Genomic DNA, 22,558 nt, shown 5'->3' with positions numbered 1-22,558 from the left:
GTTCTTGAATAGGATTCATTCACACCTTACGAAGTTACCTCAAATTTGTTATTAGCAATCATGTTAAACATGGCAATGGTTGTCACTATAACTCTTGTTATCCTCCTATTGTGTTCTCCATCATCAGTAGCTATATTACTCAACAAGCTTCAGCTACCAACACCAGTGACAGGACCTGAGTCCCTTGCATTTGATAGAAACGGTGGAGGACCTTATGGGTCTTCTTCTGATGGAAGAATCTTCAAATATATTGGTCCAAATGATGGTTTCAAGGAATATGCTTACACTTCCCCAAACAGGTAAATACATTTGTCATCATCAAACATGCTAATTAGATTCAAAGCCTAAAAATACTATTTTCACTTTTAATTACAAGACTATGATAAAGTAAAAACATAAAATAAGTGTCAAAAATGTTTTTTTGTGTTCAGGAACAAGACAATCTGTGATGGACTTGCTGATTTCTCAGCACTCCAAGCAACATGTGGAAGGCCTTTAGGGATGGGTTTCAACCATCAGACAGGTGATTTGTATGCAACTGATGCTTATTTTGGATTTGTTAAGGTTGGTCCGGATGGAGGAAATGTAACCCAATTAGTTGGACCTAAACAAGGCAATACTACAATGTTTGCTGATGGTTTGGATGTAGATCCTGACACCGGAATCGTCTATTTTACCATAGATAGCACCAATTTCCAACTCAAGTAAGCATATTTTTTTATTCTTACAATGTTGTCAAGTAATCATAGTTATAATGCATTGCAGTAGTAATTATGCATATCTTGATTTACCTTGCAGAGATTATCAAACACTGCTAAATAGTGGAGATAATTCAGGAAGCTTATTGAAATATGATCCAAGCACCAACCAAACAACAGTATTGCTAAGATTTTGAAGTGCCATCTGGGGTGGCAGTAAGCAGAGATGGTTCATTTGTACTTGTTAGTGAATATCTAGCAAACAGAATTCAGAGAGTGTGGCTGAAAGGTCCAAGAGCCAATTCAGCAGAATTATTCACAATACTAGCTGGAAGACCAGATAACATCAAGAGGAATTCAAGAGGACTATTTTGGATTTCAGTAAATAGTATTGTAGGACCACCTAGATTTCCAAGACGTTCTACATTGCCTGCAGGAGTCAGAGTCACAGAGAATGGTTTAGTTTTACGGATTGTGTCTCTTGTGGGTGAGTATGTAAACCTTCCCTTTCAATCAAATAATACTGATCTTGTTTTCAATAATTCTCTTTGTTTTTTATATTACAATTCCCAATCCCTATCAGCAACTAATAAGAAATGTGCAAGCTGTTTCTGGTGGCAGTAATCTGCTGTATGTGTCAGTCGTGAAGCGAGATTCAATTGACTTACGATAACTATCGTTTAGTAACGACTTAAAATTTCATGTTAAACAATGGAGTTACTTACAAAAATTTAGAAACACAAGAAAAAACTTTATTACTTGAAAGAACAATAAAATAGAATAAACGGAACCGCCTCATTAAAAACCTTATAATAAAAGGAAAAGAGTGCGGGGTATAACAACAATAAAAGATCTAAGGAAAATGATTGAATAAAAGCACAACCAAAAGGGTCATCTAAACTAACTTAAGTCTAACACTAATTGAAATTTTTTGATGTTTAGACATCATTCAGTCTGCCAAGCTTTTTCAGCCATAACCATCAAGCTGTCTTTATATTCATTGTGGTCACCTAACAGCAAATCAATAGCCACCTTCATTCTGACAACATCTTCATTCATCTGTCAAATTTAATTGATAATATTAGCACCAAGACAAATATTTAATATTCCAAAATTAATTGACCATGTTATATCTTAAATATACCCACCGTGACATGAATGTTTGGTGTGAACGATGAACCCATCGCTAGCCATTCTAAAACCCACACCGCGGAGTATTGGCTGGTTATTGAAAATGAACAATTATCACATAAGATGGAAAGGTGTTTTATATATGGAAAATGAATACACAATGGTTAAAATGAATTGAATATTTTGGTACCAAAAGCCTTCTGAAACAAGTCCTACAGGGTCAGCGATATCCCAATTATCTTTGTGTTGTGCTTGAAATAGATAGTTGGGAGGAAGGTAATTAATTTGCACCATAGTCTCCACCATTTGAGTGATAACTTGCCACTACAAAATTCAATTGGTAAACAAAATATGTTAATAGATTAGTGGAAGATTCAAATACAAATCATCACATGTACATTACCATTTCTTTAATGGTATCTTGTCTAGGGATTATATTTCTTTCTTCAAAGCCCGGATCCAAATGATACAAAATCTGGTCTTGGACAGAGGCAACCATCAGAAACCAATTTCCAACACAATCTTCAATTGGTAGATAAATCTAACAAAAATAAAGGACGAGTAAGAAAGTCAAATGGCTTCACAGTATATTTAAGATAGAAGTAATGCATTATGATACCAAACTCTTACATGCTTTAGAGTCTCAAAATGGGGCATCCAATTCTTTGCATACTCACTAACCAGTTCTTCAATTTTTTTACCATCATATACGTCTCTCTACCAAACATATGAAAACAATTATTTTAAAAATTAGTTTGCTCACCATAATCAAGCATATTGTTAAATTATTGTCATTAACGAATACATACCACAAACGATGGGGGAAGTGACCATATAGATGGGAACGCAACGTTCCTCTGAATCCAAGTTGTCTTAAGAGACATTATGTGAACGATCTGCAATCAGTAAACAAAATTATTTCAATGAAGTCGGGATTATTTTAAAAGTTTGATAATTCTGCAATCAATAAAAGTACCTCAGTGTCAATTATCCTTCCAGGACACAGAGTCAGAAAGTTCTTTCTTAAGCATGTTATGGTTTCAATCTTGAACAATTCTTCACTGGATCCATGAACATATTAAATATATATAAGTTGGTGTCATTAAATGTTACCGTGGAAATAGAAAATCTCAACTTTTTTAAAATTGGTACCTCGGATCATTCTTAGCATGAAAAACATAATATGAAACTTGTTCTTCTATAGGTTTAAGTTTCATTTCTTGGGTGGTTACGAAGTTGGTCTCAACTAGCTGTTAACAACTAATTGGTTACACATCCAAAGTTAAAAAAATAAAATATATGAATTTAGGGTTGATTGATGCTCACCTTAGACATCGTCTTTTTCCCTTTAATCTCTAATTTTGGAACTTTTAATTGTCTCTCATTGGGCAAAGCTGTGAAAGGTAATCTCCTTGACGTTGTTGCTTTCGATGAAGTTGCAAAGGACGACAATTTCTTTGACGCCGATGCTTGATTCCTTATTGGAGACAACTTGTTTTTCATCTATGACAAGTTTAATAATCTTAGAATAAAAACAATCAATTAAACAGAAACTCATTATAGGTTGATGTTCTACCTTAGGCATAGATGAATGCTTAATGTTATTGTCAAGTTTGTTGTTTGTGTCATCATCTGATGTTAACATAATAATATTGTTAACATCATCTTCCCATGAATATTTCGAACGTTTAAACGGCGACTTAGGCGACTTGGCAACACGTTTTTGTTTTAAAGTTGGAGTTCCGCTTCTTTTAGACAGTGGTGCAGAACTTTGGCTCAAATTCTTTGGCTTATCCAACTTGGTGTCCACGATGACAATTTTGGACAATATGATGTTAATCATGGTATGAATCTCATTAATTTTAGCCTCCTGAACCTGCATGATTTGCTTTTATTAAGAACAATGTGGAGTTAAATAAATTTGGTTGAAGAAACAAAATACATCAGATGTATACCTCAAGACGGTTCATGGCATCATCAACAGAGGTTCTTAAACCATGCAGAATTTTCAGTATTTCGCGAGAGTGACTCTGAATTTCCTGTATCATATAAGTGATAACATGTCATAAAATGAAAATTGAAAAGTAAAATCAGAAATAAATGAGGAGAAGGCAACAAGAGACGAGGATTACATCATCTGTCGCAGGTTTTTGATTTGTGAGAGGTAAAGTTCCCTTAGTAGCACCATTAATAGTCATGTCTCTAACTTTTGTTATAATGTGTATGTCAATACAGAGTAAGGAGCCGAGACATATGGTTTTTGAAAGTTAAGGGTTTTATAAGAAAACGAAAGTATTCAAGTTCAACTTTTTTTGCAGAAAAATAAGGGAAGTGGAACGTGTTGTGTGAGGAATTCAGTTAAGCAGTCCATAGGGTTTGAAAACGGTAAGAAGTGATAATAACAAGTTATGTGGTTCCCATAAAAATAGGAGAAGTTGGATGCAATGGAGACGGTGGATTTATGGAATTACCGTTGTTAAACCCTATGGATTGAATTTTTGGTTTTATCATTTTTTTTATAACGATATTTTTATTATCCTTTCATCAATTGTTAAATGTTACATATCATAAACAAAATAAATGTATCAGCCTAGTGCTTGGAATGTTATGTTAGGAAAGACAGGGACTGAGTTCTATCCCTGCTATCATTGTTTTCTTTTTTGTTTCTTAAAAATTAATAGGTTTATGTGTAATGTTTTTTTACCTAATTAGACTAAAAAGGTTTTATATATCATGATTTTGATTTTTAGGTTAATTTACATTTTTAGTCCCTCTATTATTATGACCGGTCTTGCCTAATGAGACTACATACAACTTAATACTTACAATATCGACCAGGGACGGAGCCAGAAAATTTGAGTAGTGGGGGCAAGATTACATATAAATGTATGCTTATTTAATTTATATCGATTTTTAAATAAAAAATAAAATAAGTGTTTCAATTAGTTTTTTTAATTAAAATACTATACTTTATATTTAAAAATAATAAATATGCAAAATTTAGGTGCATAAAATTGTACGTGTATGCTTTAAAAAATAAAAACTAAAAAAATAAAGTAAAAAAGTATATATGTTATTAAGAGCATATTTTTTTCTCAAAGTTAAATGAATTAAAATAAAGGGGTTGGAGATATACACGAGACTTTAATGTTTGCATCTAGTTGTGTTGTATATAGTTTTGTATTATTATACCCATGTATGACATTTGAAACACATAGTAGTATGCATAGAAATCAAAATTAAGTGGGGGCACATGCCTACATTGTTGGCAATGTAGCTCCGTCACTGATATCGACCATTAAGATATTCTAATCCTACTTAATTAGACCTAAATATGACTTAAGAATCATGATTTTAATGTTTCATATGACGAGTCTTACCTAATATGAGAATACATATGTCGTAATAATCCTAATTAAGATAGTACATATGACGAGTCTTATTTAATCTTATCTAATTAGATTACGCATGACTAAAGTTTTTTCTTGTGCTTCTAAATTTATGTAAGTAACTCCATTGCTTAACATGAAATTTTAAGTCGCTACTAAATGATAGTTTTCGTAAGTCGATTGAATCTCGCTTCACGACAGACACATACATCAATTTTACCTATTTTATTTTGATGATTAAAATGCTCATTCTTATTTAATTAGGCTAAGTACAACTTTATACTTACAATATTGTCGATTCAGATATGCTAATTCTACTTAAATAGACTAAATATGACTAAAAAATTAGGATTTTAATGTTTCATATGACCCGTCTTAAGAATTTTAATTTCAATGATTCAAATGTTCATTGTAAATAATTAGACTACGTACAACTTAATAATCCTAATATCGACGATTTAAATGTCCAATCTTATGTAATTAGATCAAATATGATTAAATATTTGGTTGATACATATGTCTAGTCTGCTAAATTAGACTAAGTGCAGCTTAATATTATCTCCGTGCATTTATATAAGACAAATCACTTTTTAGGTTCATTGAGTAATTAACGTATCTAGTCTATAAACTGACCAAATACATTTATTATTTAATGAACCTAAAAAGTGAATTGTCTGTAATATAAAGGAACGAAGGTAAACAAAATTATTTTGACGATCCTCGTGTTTAATCTTATATAATTAGATTACGCACGACTAAAAAAATGTAACTTTGATGATTCGAATTTCCACCCTTTCCTAGCAAGACAACATGTGACTTAATAATCCTAATTACCATATGTCCAATCTTATCTAAATAGATTACTTGGAATGCAATTATGAAGCTCTCTCTGCTTTTAAAAATGGATGAATTTAAATTTGGGGGATGGAAACTCATCTTTTTGGTTTTCAAAATGATATGGGGTTGAGAAATCAGTAGAGCAAGTTTCTCTGTGGATATCCTTGTCCTGGAAATTCTAGTGAATTATATTTACTTAGACGGGAGTTGAAGCTTCAATTCATTATATACTAAATTTCCTCTATGTGGATATGTTTTTTTTTTTTTGGAGCCTCCAACAAAGATTTTGAATATCTAAACGGAAAGTTGGCCACATTGTTGCACTTTACTCAAGCATGATTCAAAGCTGCAACTTTTGTTGATAGATTTTTTAAACATTATATGAACTCTTAATTGCTACTTTTTGTCATCAAACCTTTTATGTCAATAGGTTAAAGCTTGCCTAGTTATTCTCGCAGTTTTTGAATGATAAAAAAGAACTATGCTTTTGGGATGTAATGCTACACTACAACGCCTTTGTCCAACACTCTTTGACTCAAATATGGCTCTAATCCTATGAAAAAGCCCAACACTCTTTGACTCAACATGTGACTAGAAAAGAAGTTACTTATGGAATTACTGTCGAAGTATTTTAAGTTAGCACAGCGGGCAGCTTAAATGAATCGCTTAGATCAAAATAAATTTGTCATAAAATATTAAATGGTATGCATCATACTTGAATGAATTGCATTAGCCTAACGGTTAGAATGTCATGTGAGCATTAAGAGGGACTGAGTTCAATCCCTTCTGCTATCATTTTTTTCTTTTTTTCTTTTTGCAAAATTAATAGATTTTATGAGTAAAGGTTTCTTTACCTAATTAGACTATATAGGTTTCTTGAATCATGAATATGATTTTTATATAAAACGTCTGAAATAAATTTTATTATTTTTAAAAGATATTTACGAAAGATGGTCCATTTTCATTTATTAACTAATTAAGATAAGTACAACTTAACAATTTCAATTTCGATGATTAAGATGCTCATTCTTACTTAATTAGGCTAAGTATAACTTAATACTTACAATATCGACGTTTCAGATCCTAATTCTACTTAATTAGACTAAATATGACTAAAGAATCGTGATTTTAATGTTTCATATGACCAGCCTTACCTAATATGAGACTACATATGACGTAATAACCCTAATTAAAATAAGGGTTAATACCTGTTTTCATCCCTGCTATATGGGGTTGGTTTGAAAAATCCCCCTGTCAAAAAAAAAGTTGCAAGAATTCCCCTAACAATTGAAGATTCTCTCGTTTTAATCTTGTAAAACAAACCTTGTCCGTCATATTCCAGAGGGTTTAAAATGACATAATCTACAAGATTATAGGGTTTAAAATGACTGAATCTTCAAATGCCAAGGTTGGATTTAAAAACAATTTTTTTACAAGGTTTAAAACGAAAGAGTCTTCAAACGTTAGGGAAATTCTTGCAATTTTTTTTTTGCAGGGAGGTTTTTCAAACCAACCCCATATGGCAGGGGTGAAAAAAAGTATTAACCCTTAAAACAATACATTTTATATAAACTCTTACTCGAACAAAACCTTATATCCAATATTACCTATTTAGAGGGTGGTTTGATGTGGTTACGAAGTTGGTCTATAATCTTATGTGAATTCTCGGTAATCAATTAACCAAATTGTTATAAGAATGCAAATAATTATTTAAAAGTATTGGCTTAGTAAGTCTACAATCATTTAACGCACCTCCATATTATTCTGTTAGGACTTAGAATTTGAAAAAAAATTCCGCACGCATGTAAGAGTTTCAAACATGAACAATTTTTCATTGAATTCATAAAAAAATATAACAAATGTCTCTGGTACCTTTAACTAATAACTTGAAAATAGAAAATAAATATTTTTTCAAAATTTATACTTGACATTATTGTTAGCATGCAAAACATAATATGAAAGTAATATATGGCCTTCATTATGATATTATATTTTTGTTAAATATATAAAACTTTCTATTCAAGATGGTAACGGTTGAAAATGTTGGTTGAGTTGGCAATTGGCTTATTATGTTCATGATCTATAAATATTTTATGTGTTCGAACCATACCAGGGTGAGTTTTTTAATTCATTTTATTTTTATTATTGTTAGTAACTGTTCGACCCATACCACTACTCATTCTTTTCCACAACTCCTTCTTTTTCTCCTCCACCTAACACCCTTAATTCATTTGTTTTGACTCCTTCTTTTCCACGACTCTTCTTTTTCTCCTCCACCATGTTCCCCCATTATCCACAACACCCTAAATTTTATGCAATAAATGGCCATTACCATGTTGTTTTATGGTATATATTAACATCCTATTTCAATATTAAACCACATCAATATCTTTCTCTTATTCACATACAATAACATACAACAGGGAAGAAACACAACCATGGCTCTGAATGTTAGTATGGAGGGCAGAAATCAGTCGGAATATTTGAAGGAACTGTTCATTGTTTTACATGGTTTGACATCTTCGCTTGAAGACGTCATGGAAATTCTTCAAGTATATTCAATTTCCTATATTTTGTTACTTAGGTTCTCATTTATTTAAGTTCATCATGTATAATTGCTCTTGCTAATAAGGTTTAATTCTTTCAGGTTTTGTTGAAAAAGCTTGAAACTAAGTCGGCTAGGTCGGTTCCTAAAAGAAGGACTCCGCCCAAATCTTCTTCTAATGAAAATGTCGAAGTTATCCTGATAACATCGGATGAAGATGAAGATGAAGATGATGATGATGATGATGATGATGATGATGATGATGATGAGAGAGACAGGGTCATTTTGGTGGACAAGGCCAAAAAACGTTGATGACTCTTTTGGCTGTGCTTTTATTCAATCATTTTTCTTAGATTTTTTATTTTCGTTTTACACCGCACTCTTTTCCTTTTATTATAAGGTTTTTAATGAGGCGGTTCATTTTATTCTATGTTCTTTCAAGTAATAAAATTCTTTCTTTGTTTTTATCCTTGCTTATGTCTGTTTCTGGCTTGTTTGCATTCTTTATGCTTTGCTCAGTCTTGTTTGATTTTAAATCAGTTTCCACGGCACTAACAGATTTAGTCACCTAGAAAAAAGATAATAAGAAAATGAAAAATTCGGTGCCGATTAAACTTAGCAAATATCCATAATGATGTTTAGAAGTGCATAATAGTACTTCTAAAGACAGAAGTAATGAAGGAATTATTTCTCACTGGAGGCTCAAATTCGGGCTTCTGCAACACTATTTCCTCAAATAAGCCTACAAATTCCTGTTTGTGCTGAATAAAGAATAACAGTAAGAAAGTCAAAACTTTGAACAATTAACAAATGATTTTACTTCAAGGTAATCCAATTCAATAGTATTTGATGGCCTTCAATTTGCAGTGGACTTCAATTTGCTGGATTTCTAAAGATAAATTTGCAGTGGACTTGTATATAATAAAACTTATCAATTTGCAGTGAACATGGAGAGTGATTGAGATTGTGTGGTTAAGGTCAGAATATCTATGATTTATGGTTATGTCATAAACTCTTAACTCAATGCATATTCTCTCATCATTCATATGACAATAGCGTACATTGAACTTGAACTGTGAGGATGGCTAGAAGGAGTAAAAGGCAAAATTGTACTCGGTAGTTTATACAAGTTTTGTAGGACCTCAACCTCAACCTCAATGCTTTAATTTTATTTTATTATGCATCAGTTTACATTTTTCACCAATAATTTTGTTGACTGAAAGTTTCATATTTCTAATGTCTAGAGTCTCACTCTCATGTGAAAGATGATGATTCTGTTCATCACGTGGAATTTGCTTCAGGGAAGGTTCATCTTATTAATACCAAAGAATCTTGGGACGAAAAGTTAGAACAAGCAAAGGGAGATGGAAAAATTGTAACTTTTACTGTCTTTTTGATTTGTAGCACAAAACTATTGAATGTTGTGACCAATTGCCATTTTGTTGTACTGTTTGACAGAACCTTATTAGTTTTCCATGTTTTATCATGTATGCATATGATTGGCAGTTTTAGTTTACTATGTTACTTGTTGATGATTAACAATATGCATGCTGTGATTCAAGAGTAGGAGGTTTTAATTGCTCGCAGTTCCTCTCGTATATTTCTTGTTACATATTTTTCGTTTCAGGAGTACAATAATTAATTCTATAACTCCGTGTTCAACAGGTCGTTGCAAATTTCAGTGCAACATGGTGTGGTCCTTGTAAGATGATTGCACCTTATTATTGCGAGTTATCAGAGCATTATCCATCCATTATGTTCTTATTAATTGATGTCGATGAACTAATTGTAAGTAGTCAAGCGATACATAGTAATATTATTCAAATTATCATTATTTAACTGAATGTGTTTTTGTATATTGCAGGACTTTAGCACATCGTGGGACATTAAAGCCACACCGACTTTCTTTTTTCTTAGAGATGGACAAGAGATTGACAAACTTGTAGGAGCCAACAAGCCAGAGTTGGAGAGGAAGATTTCTAGTGTTAATGTAGCTCCCCGACATCAATAGCGATTATTTTACTTTCCGTATTCATAAAAGTTATGCGCAACTCTTCTCTCATCAGAGCCTGCAGTGATATATATGTATTCAATGTGTAATCCTAGAGCTTTGTCACTATTTTTTTTGTAAGTAAATATGCAGACATTTCAAACGAATATCTTGTATTCAATTGATATCATTGTAGTTAAAAGAAGTTTATTTCTGATATATAAAGAATTGTTGAGCTTTACAGTTTTAAAAATCTTAACATGAGAAAGGTGGATCCCAATCTGATCTACTTGATCCCTTTGTTAATATATAAGTTTGGAAGGATTGAAATTGAAGCAACATCAAATCATTGTTTCAACTATTGAAGAAAAATATGAATTTGGCACAATATTCTACAAATAAATAATGAAGCAAACTATTTACAAAGGAGTGACACTCATGGTTACATGTGACCACCTTATACAGATTACACATTCCTATGAATATTTTCCCTCCTTCACTTCTTCATGTGAATATTCAAGTAACATTATGACTAAAAATTAAAATGTTTTTACTAGGTTGTTGTCACATCAAGACTTTTCTTATATGAACACAAGTATTTGTGTGAATTCTTCTTCATCACGAATATACAGTTTAGATGGCGGATGCCATAAATTTGCGAAATCTTTCCTCTCTTTCTCTGCGAGACCGAGAAGATGATGTACTTGATGATGATGACGAGGTTCGTCTTTTCCTTCTTGGTCGAAAGAAAAAATCTTGAGTGTCGAGAACATAAGAAATCTGCAGATCAAACTAGTGAGTATGAAGAGACAGAAAATGAAAAACACATACAAGGGCGCAAGTATGAAAAGGATGCGTACCTTGGATGAGTTGCAAGACATCTTGCATTCCAATCCATTAACTACTTTGACATCTTCCATTACAGCGCAAATTGCAGAAAGCTCGTCTAAGTCCCCATATTTTGATTTGTTTCTGAGTTGAGCAAAATAAAAAGCAGAAACTTATATGACTTACCTAAATGAATATGATTATCAATATGGTTATGAAATTTGCAGAATCTGCTTACCTTTCTAGTAAAATGCCATGAGGCTCCTTTTTGGTAGGAAGAACAGACAGAAAATCATTATGCAGATGAAAAGAAAAATTAGGATCAACCGAAACAGCGGCAATCTCGGGCTTTTCATTCATATTGTCCATGAGTTGTATGGAGAGCCGGGAGGGACTAGACGACTGCAATAAGATAACGACAATGGAAATAACATAAAGAACAATAAGTCAATGACAAATGATGAAATCAAGAACAGACTCCTGGTTACAAAGGGCTTACACATTGAAAACGATAAATGTTTTCCTCATGAAGGATGACATGTGCATTTGAATGATATACTGAATCATTTAATTTGCCAGGTTTCCGAGACTTTTCGTACTCGTATAATTGGAGAAGCTTATTGTCTTCCTCGTCGGTTGCAACAGTTTGAAGCTGAAGTGAAGGTGTATTACATTTAGAGCCTTTAAAGAGAAACATATTGGAAGTGCGGGACAAATGAACAAAGCAACATACCTGTCTGATAAGTTTATAGATTAACTTATCCAATGTGAATAACACATAAGACTGGTTTCCAAGAATTGCTCGACATTCATCTTCAAATTTAGCATTCTCAACAGATCCATCGAGCAAATTATATAATGCGTCCATAAATCTAAGCCAAAAAAATTGTGGAAAATAAGAAAAACAGAATCTTGTAATATATCAAAATCTTAAATCGTATTATGCAGTTACTGTTACAAAAAAGATTGAAAACCATAGCCAGTCCATTTGTACATTATGTTATCCTAACATGTGCTCGACTCGTATATGCCACCATCAAACACATCATAGATAAACAAAATATGCACAAAATATATTGGATTTGGCTCTTCTATAACAAGAAGGGCACTCTAACAATTCGATACACATTATTATAACCAAGAAAATGAATAAAGGATTATAAACAGATAAATTACCTGGCTTGTTCAGTCTCACTTGTCACCTGCGAAAAGTTGACAATCTTCAAAATTAATCTATTTATCATACTTAGTCTTAAGTTGCTAATTGATGACAACTAGCAAGCATAACCACACCATGATAGAATGTTCAGCTAATGCTATCCCTACGTGTCTTGCTAGTTCAAGTTCAATGTGAAAACTATAGTTAATTCTTACTTCCATTTCAATTTCATTTAGTAGCTATGTTTTTAACCATTAAACTTAGATCTTCATAAATCATATAAAATATTGATTGTAAAAGAAATCTACCCCTATAAAAACAATTTTATATCAAAATTCTCTACCTGGCCTTTTGCTATTATCAATAAAACATTGAACCAGCCTTCACTTTTCATAACTCTTGTGATTCCCATCTCAATGACTGGGGCAAATGATCATGGTCCTGTCACGAATTAGAGGTGATAAATAGCGTAAGCAAGAAGATAAATGAAATAATATATAAAAAATGAGATGAAGTTTCATTAATGATCAAATACTGGAAAGCTGTAATTGAGGGACCCATTCCCTATACTGTGACAACAGTTCTTCAATTCCGTGAAAAAAATACATCATCGGCATTAAAACTAAATACTTCTTGGTCAAGTGTTGAAGCTGCCAATGTAAACAAACACACACAATAACTCACACATATATTAGATTATAACCTAAAGAATTTTCATGAAGAACAATTCAGTTACCTACTTCTAGTCTTCTATAAACTAAGTATGCACTTGATATATTGGATTTGGCTCTTCTATAACAAGAAGTACACTCTAACAATTAAAACTATAATAAAAATATAAGCAAAACTATATCAAAACAAACTATAAGATTGTCAAATTTTGAATAGTCGATTTTCACATTTTTAACTCCATACTTTATTCTTTAATACAACAGACAAACAGATGCAAGAGAGTGAAACCTGAACATCAAAATGGCGCATTCCAAGTTTCCTTATGGCAGCATCCTGAACAACTGTGAACTCCTCTGAAAGATTCATTCATTCATCGAAAATTACATTCAAAAGTCGTGGTTCAAAGATTACTCAAATTACGAAATGAAGAAACAGAGTAAAAAATAGTGAAGTGAACCAGCTTGAATATCCGCAAGTATCTCCCCTCGCCCAAGCCGGAGGCAAAAATCCCCAGTTTTAGCAGCCAACTGCTCATCGGAGAGAGCTTGAATCCGAGGGTTGAAAGCATTGATGGAGTCCACCAGACAGAAGTAGTCGTTAACTACTCTCTGAAGTGTCACTAACATCTCCTCAGGGAATTTTGGACCTTCAACCTGAATTGAGTAAAATACGTTGATAAAAATAGAATCTGATAACGATAGAGTTTATATATAATCATCATCTCTATCATATGCTTAAAATTAAAATATAGCCTGTGTTTCCTATATATGCAATGACACTTACATTATTCTCAGCGCATACTTCAGTGTTGTTTGGATGAGAAGAATCTTCAGCAGTTTCAGAATTTAGATTCTCATCCTCATCTAGATAGCCATCAAATTCTGACTTTCTGTTCTTCAAAACAGACTTTGGCTACAAATTTTACATCAAAAAGCAATCCACGAATAAGAACATATGAAATTAAAGCGATACCGTAGATACATAATAGAATTGATAAATAATCAATAGAAATGTTACATACCGAGCATCTAAGAAGCAACCTCACTCGCATCCCTTTCCTCCAATTCCTTTCATCGTTTAACTTTTCAGCCTAATGAAATATAAAACATCTTCCCTGTTATCCTTGTATTAATAATTGAATCATATGTATCTTAAGCCTTAAGTTATTGAAGAGTTTACTCACAGCTTTGTCAGCTAAATCTGATGTCTCATACTCCACAAGTGCATGTAGCTTCATAGTGGAAAGTAACAAACAGTAATAAATCATTGTAAGTATAATTTTTCTTCCTCAAATACCAAGACAACAGAATAATATGGTATGTGCCATTGTTTTTTATACCTTGTTACTGATGAGGAAATCACCTTTCGGGCGAGAAGAATTCGGTTCTTGGGGATGGCATATTCTAATCGTTTTCACACTGTTCAAAGATCACCCGTCAATTCAAACAACATTTTTAAAATGTAAGAAACTGCAGGAATGTGAAGCTCACATAAGTAACAAAGGGTGGGGAGAAGGAAATTTACCTTCCAACTACGGAAAATATTTTCTGAAGATTTTGATGGGAATGGTCGTCGGGTAAATTCTCTGCCACAACAATACGAGACTGCAATAAAAAAAGCAAAATCAAATTTCATTATGCCAGAATCAGAAGAAATTAGGATATAAACAATAAGCACAAAAACAAACCATTTTGTTGCTCTACCTGTAATTCCTCTTTCTCCTTTTCAGTGAAAGGATGTTTGCGTTCAACCTTCTTGCTATCAGCACTCAATACCTTCAAACAATTGCACTGTCAGACATCGTAAAATTGAAGAAGAAAAATAAGAAGACCAAACCAATGCCTTGTTCCATCCAAAATACTCACAAGTTTTGAAGACTGGCGGATAGCCTGTGTAAGAAGAGGAATGTTGCTAACAAGTGACTTGATCTTTTTGGTGGAAGCAATCACAGTAATTGGAACTGTCAGAAAAACCAAAATCATTCATTGAAATCATTCTAGTCTTGGAAGCTAGATACGAGTTTTGTTAAACAATATTGTAAAATCCTTACCATAGCCTTCAGGATCCTTATTCATCTGTTTCTGGAAAGATTCATTTGCCATGAAGTCTTTTTTTGCATAACCATTTGGCACCATCAACTGAAATCTTCCTCATTATCCTCAACATTTTCATAACAAGTGAGAAGGAAGAAAATATATTAAAGTTATATATAAAGGACCAAGCAGAGCAATGTGATGTGGCTTCCTGATTTGGTTTTTCCAGTCCTTATCAACATCATAGATCCTGATGTGGCTTCCCTGTTTCATAACAAATCACAAATGAGGTTTTAGGGACACTGTTGTCCCATGATTATTAATATACCAATTATGGTTATAGTAAGACCAAATAGATGTGAATCATAAAGAACAAACCAAACATTTCCTTGTAGTCCAAAACCAAGACTAATCTGCTGCTAAACTGTTCTTTCATGCCTCTAAAAGCAGAATGTTGATGCACTAACTTGAACTTCAGAAAACTCCCGAAAAAAACAGTCTTCATAGCTGCCACACTTGGTCAAGACATTGTACCATAAAATACAGATGCTGGAGCTTTCTCCTGCAATTTTGCTTAATTATATCAACCTCGACACACCCACCGATCAACTCCACAGCGAGACCAATTGGAACTGCAATGGAGCTAAAAACCAGAATCCGACACAAAAACCAGGGCCTGTTAAGAAAGCTATGCCTGGAACTTACTCGGGAACTCGTTTATGCGACATACAACGGTAATACATAACTGTAATGGGACCAAGATATATCTTATCCAATCTTACGTTAATCCAAATCAGACCAACAATCAATTTAATAAAATAAAATTTAATTTATTAAGTACATGGGTAGTCCACACTACAAATGCATGTATAACCAAACTAACAGATCAAATGCTATCAGATAGAAAAGGCACAACTGAAATACGTAACTATCATCAAGTGGGGAACAAATACATCATCCATGCAACAAAATATTTTAATAAAAACAAACAGAAAAGAAATGAATTGAGATCCAATAGCCAGTGAAAGAATTCTACGAATTTCTTGAATCAGCTTGCATGACCAAGTTTAACATTCCTGTCAAGAATTAAAAGAAGATAATATCAATAGTCCACATCGCAATTGCATATGTATCCAAATAATTACTATATTTAAGTTAACTTACGAGGTGCATCCGTTTTCACACTTATAGATGCGCTTTTACAATTCAATCAAGATCGTTATGCAACTGCAAGTACCACAGATGTTTATCACAGTGGGTAATATATATATATAACGATGCCATTAAATAGCAACATTAAAGAAATTTCTTACAGAGTCATCACTGAATTCAATGTTGTGAAAATCTCCGAGTGACGAATTTTTCGTGTTAGCATTATGTCGAGGAAATGAACATGTTTGCTTGTTATGGCCAAATTTTCCGCAAATAGAACACTGAGTCCGCTTCCTTTTTTTCTGACGCGATGAAGAATCGCCAGCGCATCCTTTAGTTCTAGCTAGAGCAGGATCCTTCAGTGTCTCCTGGACAAGTTCACTTGAATTTGTGGGTCCATCATCATGTAAGCCCATTTTTGCTTCCATTTTTCGGATATCAGCAGCAGCCTGTTTCATATGATCATCGAAATCTTCACCATTCTCACTTACTAATTTGCTCAAACGCATATATCGAAACATAAGAGCAGAATATCTCGACGACTTGTGTGAATCCCAATATTTTGGAAGATGCTTATTTGTTCTACATATCTCTTCCTTCGCGTTCTTTGTCCACCGATCTGCCACCAGAGACTTTGGCAACTCTGCGACATCTAAAAATATCAATAGTGCAATAATATGCTCACACGGGAGGCCAAATGATTCCATCTTCTTGCAAGAACATTTAAACACGTCATCATCAGGATAGAATGATACGTTCCACTCCCTTTTTGACGATTGGTACTTGCGAACTGTGTATATAAAGCATGTATAAGTTTGATTGCATGTTGCCACAACCATCTCTGCAGACTTTGCAAGAATATCACGAAACATAAAGAATATTTCCTTAGTAAATAACTTGCCAGCGCAACGCTCCAAGCTTTGGAATCTCGTTTGTAGCACACGATCTCCGTAATTTGATGCAAGGTCATCTTCAACCTCCTTATAACGCATGAAATTAAGGCACCGATGAAAATGTAATAAAAAATCAGTCAAATTATATCGTGAGTGAAGAAACTTTCCCATTTCTGAATGTAACCCCTCACACCGGGAGGTAGTTCTGAACCCGGCAAAAAATTTGCCACGTATATGCGCTGTAGCCCACATATTTCTCTTTGCATACAGTTCAGTAACCCACTTGTTGTCATGCAACCCAAATGTGTCAATCATGTCAGCCCACTTGCGCCGAAACTCACCCAAGTCATAGTCACCCAACATGCATTTCCTAAACTGACCAACAAATTCAGGAACTCCAATGTTAGACATTGCATTGCGAATTAGATGCCAAGCACACAACCTATGATAAGCATTCGGAAACACCCTTTTTATAGCTTTCTTCATTGCAAGATCGCCATCAGTAATGACAGATATAGGCGACTTACCTGACATTGCTTCCAACATTTGTTCAAGAACCCACACATACGTTTCTTCTTTTTCATTTGCAACAATGGCACCACCAAATATAATATTATGATTATGGTTATTAACTCCGGAAAACACCACTAAAGGGCAATGGTATTTGTTCGTCCCATATGTTGCATCAAATGCCAAAACATCGCCAAAAACTTTGAAATTCATTTGGCTTATACCATCGCACCAAAAAAGGTGTTCAAGCCTACCTTCTCCATCAACAGTGTGGCGATAAAACATCATCGGGTCATCAGATGCCAGTCCATGAAGATAGTGCAAAGCATTTTTACCATCACATCGTTGCAAAAGGCGTTGCTTTCCTATCTGATTATATATATCTTTCCTACGAAACCCAATTTTTTCATACCCTCCTGATTGGTTGGCACACGAACCATAGAATTGAGACGGTCTTATACCAACCTTCAACATGTCATTCATCTGCATTATATCTGAATCTTCCATTTTTCGATGTGAAGCTAGCATTCCGTGGTACTCTTCATGTAAAAGGTCATGGTTGTGCCGATCGTTAAAAATTGTTATCCACCAACATTGTGAGAACATATCTATATGCACTCGAAATTTTGCTTCACATCCACACCGAGTATCAGGTTTACGCTCACGCTTGCGATTTTCTATTGTTAAACCTCTATCCTCCCTAAACCCCTGTCTGTGACAAACAAATGTCCGCTGTAATGTTTCTCCTTTCTTGCTTCGAAGGATCTTGCTCTTGCGAACTGCAAACCCGTTCGTTTTAGCATACTGGTTGTAGAACGCATAAGCCATGTCCAGACTTGAAAATTGAATTTTTCTTGTCTCGTGGGGACTTAGTCTTTTCAAGTCCATACTAAGAATATCCTCCATACTATCAATATTTATAATATTTTCAATGGATTCTCCCTCCTCAGCACTAATATCATCAACAGTAGTCTCACCTGTTTCATCAACCACTTCCGTTGACACATCTTTTAGTCCCTATCACAATAAACAACATAGTTTTAACATAAGTACTAAAGGACACGAATAAGAAGATTTAAAATTTTCTCCTTTTACCTCCATACCACCTATAACTATTCGACAAATGGTATTGTTGTTCTTTCTCTACTTCCTGCACCAAATATGTCATCCATGTTATTTTCATAACAAAAATTACTTATAAGTATACTCAAGAAGTCTTGGCTAACTAAATAATAACTTTAGAAGAACAAAACTTTATAAGCACCTCAACAAATATTCTACAAATAAACTTGGCTAAAAAATTAACAAGTGAGGAGCCAAAGTCACCTATTTACAACAGGTCATTATTGGCAAATCCGAGAAGACAAATCAAAACAACATAGGCTATATTGAGGGGCAATATTTAACATCTATAAAGCAATACAAAGTTACTAAAATTATTTAGCAAGATACGGTCTAGGAAAGAAATTTAAATACTCTTAGCAAATAAACACACATATCGTTGGTCTAGGAAAGAAATTTAAATACTCTCAATAAATAATCACATATAATTGGTTATTCACAGAAAAAAGAACACAAACATGAGACATAAGACTACAAGCTTCACGCAGAAGAACAAACTCGAATTCGACATCAAACAAGTTTCGTAAACAATTCAGCAAGAAAATGACCTAAAATTGAGTTCGGTAACAGTATTAGCTTGATCGATGCTGCAAGCATATAATCAATCAAAGAAAATTTGAAGAAGTGAAAACTCACCGATTAAAATTGGATTATTGAGAATTTGACTACGAGTGGAGTGGCTCTCGCAGTAATAAATAGGTTGTGTTGCAAGGGTGGTTCTCACAACGGTAGATAGGCTGTGTCGCAGTGGTTACTCTCGGGGCGGTAAATAAGTTAGGTTGCGGTGGTGGATCTCGTGGCGGTGATAAAACTGTGTTGCAGCGGTCGTTCTCGCAATGTTAAATATGTTGTGTTGAAGTGAAAATTAGTTGTGGTGTGGAGGAAGAGGAAGGGTTGCGGTGTGGAACAAGAGTTGCGGTGTTTCTCTTTGCAAACGGCGACGGCGGAAAAATTCAAACTGGAAAGTGAGAAACATGGAGAAACATGGACAAACTAGAATGTACGAAACATACTATTCAGAAAAGTAAAAATACTTTTTTTACAGTGTGGAAAAAAAATCCCCTATAATTAATTTTGCATGTTCTCAAATTTATTTTATTAAATCTCAATCATTCATTTAATCTTATGGTTATTTTTAGGGGTTTCACCGGTGAGGGACTTAATTGAGCCCTCACCCTAGACTTAACCTTCTTGCTAATTATGCTATTTAATATATTCAAAATAAAATTGCACTATAAAACATGTGAAGTGTCCAGCAAAATTTATTTATTTAGAAAATACAAATAATTTAAAGTGACTGTTACATATTTTTTTTGTAAATAAATATTACTGTTAAAATGTTAGTAAAATTGAATAAAACCAAAGTTAAAATAAATTTAAATGTTAGAAATAAGACGGACAAATTTGGGGTATGACAATATGGTGGAGCCAAAGAGCCAACAACCAAGTGTGAAGGGCTAAAGGAAGGCGACAAAAACACAAAATACTTCAAATCTATAATGGACCAAAGAAAAAAGAAAAATATGATCAGTCAAATATTGGCCAATGATGGCAACCTGTATAAACAAGAAGAAGAAGATATAGCTAAAGAGTTCAATAGATACCTCAAGAATATTTTCAAGCCAGACAATAACCACAATCAAGAAGACATATTCAAGGTTATCAAAGGTACAGTCAATGAGGCCATGTATGAGGACATAACCAAGGAATTCACCTCTCATGAGGTATTTGAAGCCATTAGCAAAAAGAAAGGTAACTCCTCCCCTGGCCCTGATGGCTTCCCAACTAGTTTCTATCACAACTATTTTAAAATAGTTGGGAAATATGTTACTCATGCGGCTCTTAAAGTCCTAAACAACAAAGGTAATGTTTCCAAATTCAATGCCACATACATTTACCTCATATCAAAGGTTAGAATATTATTGCTCCCTTTAACTTTAAACCTATTTCTTTGGGTAATGTCATTTTCAAAATTATAACTAAAGTTATTGCCAATAGGATAACCTATGCATGATAAAATCATTCAACCTTACCAAAGTGCTTTTCTACCCGGAAGGCTCATCATTAATAATGTTATTTTGGTCTATGAATCCATTCATACCGTAAACAATTGCAATAACATCAATAAAGGTTATGTAGGCATAAATCTAGATATGGCTAAGACTTATGATATGCTAGAGTGGAACTTCATAAAGAACACTCTTATACCTACATGGGTTTCCCTGGCAATCTTATTAATGTTATCATGCATTGTGTTTCTAGTGTGTCCTACTCTATACTCATAAATGGTAACCCTACTAACACTTTCCATCCTAGTAAAGGTATAAGGCAAAGAGACCCCTTTTCTCCATACCTATTTATTCTTTATGCTGAAGTATTATCTGGTTCGTTTTCTAATATCCACGAGAAAAGTCTCATCCATGGTCTGCCCATGGAAAAAATGCCCCAACCATTTCTCATACACGGTCTGAAGTATTATTTGGGTTAGGGACCTAATTGATATATGGACTTCCAAGTGGAACTACTGACTCCTTCATAATACATGTCAACATTTCATAAGACATGTCAACATTATGACTGGGAGATAATAACTCAAAATCCTTTAGGGAACATATATGAGGAGAACAAGCTTATGTGGATGGCTAACCCCACTAGTAATTATACTATCAAAAAGTGGATATCACAGGTGTCTGGTTCCAATCTATTAAAGGTGAATTCATCCATGAAACATCTATAATCGAGGAAAACAAGAAATTTTGGAAAAATTAATGGAGGATTGATATTCAAGCCAAAATTCAATACTTTGGCTAGAGACTCCTTAATAATGCTATACCTGTCATGAATAACCTCAGCAAAAAGGTGTCAACTTCCCCATCTACTACCCTATATGTCTCAAGAATGAAGAGATTATCAACAACATCTTTATAAACTGCCATTGGTCCAAAAAGGTCTGGTTTGATTCCATCCAAAACATTAATTTTAGCAACTATCAGCCCAAGGACTTGATCTTCTGGGTAAAGGATAACTTAGTCCAACAAGAGAAAGGGGGTGTGTTGAAATCTCCTAACTATTCTAAGACATAGCCAAATATGTAGATAATTACTACTCCTTATGTCCCAAAATAATTGTTGCATTTGATAAAATTATTTGTCCCAAAATAATTGTCGCGTTTAGTTTCCAATTCAATTCTAATTCTAATCTTCCAACTCTACCCTCTAATTAATAATCTAAATTTTTTATTCTTTCACTATGCATTTATGATCATTTGAATACACCAATAATAAATAAGGATAGTTCGGTAAAAATACTATTCTCTCTCTTTCATTCATCACATTTTCTTAATCTGTGTGAAATGACCAACTATGACAATTATTTTCAGACAGAGGGAGTACTACAATAGCATAAATCAAAACAATAACCCTAACTTGGAGCAAAGCAATAATAATCACTAGCAAACATATAATAGGGTCACCAGCAAGACTCATTTGCAATCTAAGAAGGAGGAATCTAATAAGTTTAAAAACAAGAATCAAGAAAAGGAAGAAGAAGGGTGCAAGACCTATAGAAAGAACAATAGCATTATAGATCATAGAAAAAAG

At 33.6% G+C, this 22,558-nt stretch overlaps 5 protein-coding genes across 8 annotated transcripts; 3 read left to right on the top strand and 2 right to left on the bottom strand.

The window, feature by feature from the left end:
- Positions 1 to 37: 37 nt before the first annotated feature.
- Positions 38 to 708, top strand: LOC131617093 (protein STRICTOSIDINE SYNTHASE-LIKE 12-like). Its single transcript, XM_058888470.1, has 2 exons — positions 38 to 299; positions 432 to 708. Exons 1-2 carry the CDS (start codon positions 61 to 63, stop codon positions 706 to 708), a joined length of 516 nt encoding a protein of 171 aa, XP_058744453.1. The 5' UTR covers positions 38 to 60.
- A 7,528-nt stretch (positions 709 to 8,236) lies between these two features.
- Positions 8,237 to 9,020, top strand: LOC131620434 (uncharacterized). The gene is made up of 2 exons (XM_058891508.1): positions 8,237 to 8,607; positions 8,703 to 9,020. The coding sequence occupies exons 1-2, from the start codon at positions 8,494 to 8,496 to the stop codon at positions 8,910 to 8,912; spliced, it is 324 nt and encodes a 107-aa protein (XP_058747491.1). The 5' UTR covers positions 8,237 to 8,493; the 3' UTR covers positions 8,913 to 9,020.
- Positions 9,021 to 9,410: 390 nt separating this feature from the next.
- LOC131618839 (thioredoxin H9-like) lies at positions 9,411 to 10,795 on the top strand. Its single transcript, XM_058889998.1, has 4 exons — positions 9,411 to 9,426; positions 9,845 to 9,975; positions 10,266 to 10,388; positions 10,465 to 10,795. The coding sequence occupies exons 1-4, from the start codon at positions 9,411 to 9,413 to the stop codon at positions 10,609 to 10,611; spliced, it is 417 nt and encodes a 138-aa protein (XP_058745981.1). The 3' UTR covers positions 10,612 to 10,795.
- A 154-nt stretch (positions 10,796 to 10,949) lies between these two features.
- Positions 10,950 to 13,708, bottom strand: LOC131620433 (paired amphipathic helix protein Sin3-like 2). Of its 2 annotated transcripts, XM_058891505.1 has the most exons (8): positions 13,113 to 13,708; positions 12,921 to 13,018; positions 12,595 to 12,620; positions 12,152 to 12,290; positions 11,918 to 12,070; positions 11,657 to 11,820; positions 11,451 to 11,562; positions 10,950 to 11,370 (listed from the first exon to the last, which is right to left on the bottom strand). In XM_058891505.1, exons 2-8 carry the CDS (start codon positions 12,987 to 12,989, stop codon positions 11,224 to 11,226), a joined length of 810 nt encoding a protein of 269 aa, XP_058747488.1. In that variant the 5' UTR covers positions 12,990 to 13,018; positions 13,113 to 13,708; the 3' UTR covers positions 10,950 to 11,223. The 2 variants fall into 2 exon arrangements, with proteins under 2 accessions (XP_058747488.1, XP_058747490.1); XM_058891507.1 differs by lacking the exon at positions 12,595 to 12,620.
- LOC131620432 (la-related protein 6C-like) lies at positions 12,978 to 19,966 on the bottom strand. Of its 3 annotated transcripts, XM_058891504.1 has the most exons (11): positions 15,300 to 16,352; positions 15,115 to 15,209; positions 14,953 to 15,024; positions 14,774 to 14,853; positions 14,589 to 14,667; positions 14,433 to 14,480; positions 14,271 to 14,339; positions 14,033 to 14,161; positions 13,707 to 13,902; positions 13,538 to 13,602; positions 12,978 to 13,227 (listed from the first exon to the last, which is right to left on the bottom strand). In XM_058891504.1, exons 1-11 carry the CDS (start codon positions 15,382 to 15,384, stop codon positions 13,105 to 13,107), a joined length of 1,041 nt encoding a protein of 346 aa, XP_058747487.1. In that variant the 5' UTR covers positions 15,385 to 16,352; the 3' UTR covers positions 12,978 to 13,104. The 3 variants fall into 3 exon arrangements, 1 of the variants encoding a protein (XP_058747487.1); XR_009289111.1 differs by lacking the exons at positions 12,978 to 13,227; positions 13,538 to 13,602; positions 13,707 to 13,902; ... (4 more) ...; positions 14,774 to 14,853; positions 14,953 to 15,024 and adding exons at positions 16,447 to 16,509; positions 16,596 to 18,854; positions 18,933 to 18,987; positions 19,596 to 19,966 and having other exon boundaries at positions 15,116 to 15,209; positions 15,300 to 15,546; positions 15,661 to 16,358; XR_009289110.1 differs by lacking the exons at positions 12,978 to 13,227; positions 13,538 to 13,602; positions 13,707 to 13,902; ... (4 more) ...; positions 14,774 to 14,853; positions 14,953 to 15,024 and adding exons at positions 16,447 to 16,509; positions 16,596 to 18,854; positions 18,933 to 18,987; positions 19,596 to 19,966 and having other exon boundaries at positions 15,116 to 15,209; positions 15,300 to 16,358.
- Between the last annotated feature and the right edge of the window lie 2,592 nt (positions 19,967 to 22,558).

The sequence above is a fragment of the Vicia villosa genome, linkage group LG7, assembly GCF_029867415.1.
Source record: "Vicia villosa cultivar HV-30 ecotype Madison, WI linkage group LG7, Vvil1.0, whole genome shotgun sequence".
Taxonomy (NCBI): domain Eukaryota; kingdom Viridiplantae; phylum Streptophyta; class Magnoliopsida; order Fabales; family Fabaceae; genus Vicia; species Vicia villosa.
Note: the sequence above shows the minus strand (reverse complement) of the source record. Positions and strands in the feature narration are given on the sequence as shown.

Bases quoted from the DNA above. Each gene is read 5' to 3' on its own strand.
- LOC131620434 (XM_058891508.1), top strand. From the start codon at position 8,494: ATGGCTCTGAATGTTAGTATGGAGGGCAGAAATCAGTCGGAATATTTG. The intron at 8,608-8,702 runs GTATATTCAATT...TAATTCTTTCAG, and splicing joins ACGTCATGGAAATTCTTCAA to GTTTTGTTGAAAAAGCTTGA.
- LOC131618839 (XM_058889998.1), top strand. The intron at 9,976-10,265 runs GTAACTTTTACT...CGTGTTCAACAG, and splicing joins CAAAGGGAGATGGAAAAATT to GTCGTTGCAAATTTCAGTGC. The intron at 10,389-10,464 runs GTAAGTAGTCAA...TGTATATTGCAG, and splicing joins TTGATGTCGATGAACTAATT to GACTTTAGCACATCGTGGGA.
- LOC131620433 (XM_058891505.1), bottom strand. From the start codon at position 12,989: ATGGGAATCACAAGAGTTATGAAAAGTGAAGGCTGGTTCAATGTTTTA. The intron at 12,621-12,920 runs GTAGAGAATTTT...AACTTTTCGCAG, and splicing joins TGATAATAGCAAAAGGCCAG to GTGACAAGTGAGACTGAACA. The intron at 11,563-11,656 runs GTAAGCAGATTC...TGCTCAACTCAG, and splicing joins CATGGCATTTTACTAGAAAG to AAACAAATCAAAATATGGGG.
- LOC131617093 (XM_058888470.1), top strand. From the start codon at position 61: ATGTTAAACATGGCAATGGTTGTCACTATAACTCTTGTTATCCTCCTA. The intron at 300-431 runs GTAAATACATTT...TTTTGTGTTCAG, and splicing joins GCTTACACTTCCCCAAACAG to GAACAAGACAATCTGTGATG.
- LOC131620432 (XM_058891504.1), bottom strand. From the start codon at position 15,384: ATGGTGCCAAATGGTTATGCAAAAAAAGACTTCATGGCAAATGAATCT. The intron at 14,340-14,432 runs GTGAGTAAACTC...ATATTTCATTAG, and splicing joins CAGATTTAGCTGACAAAGCT to GCTGAAAAGTTAAACGATGA. The intron at 13,903-14,032 runs GTAAGTGTCATT...TACTCAATTCAG, and splicing joins AAGTATGCGCTGAGAATAAT to GTTGAAGGTCCAAAATTCCC.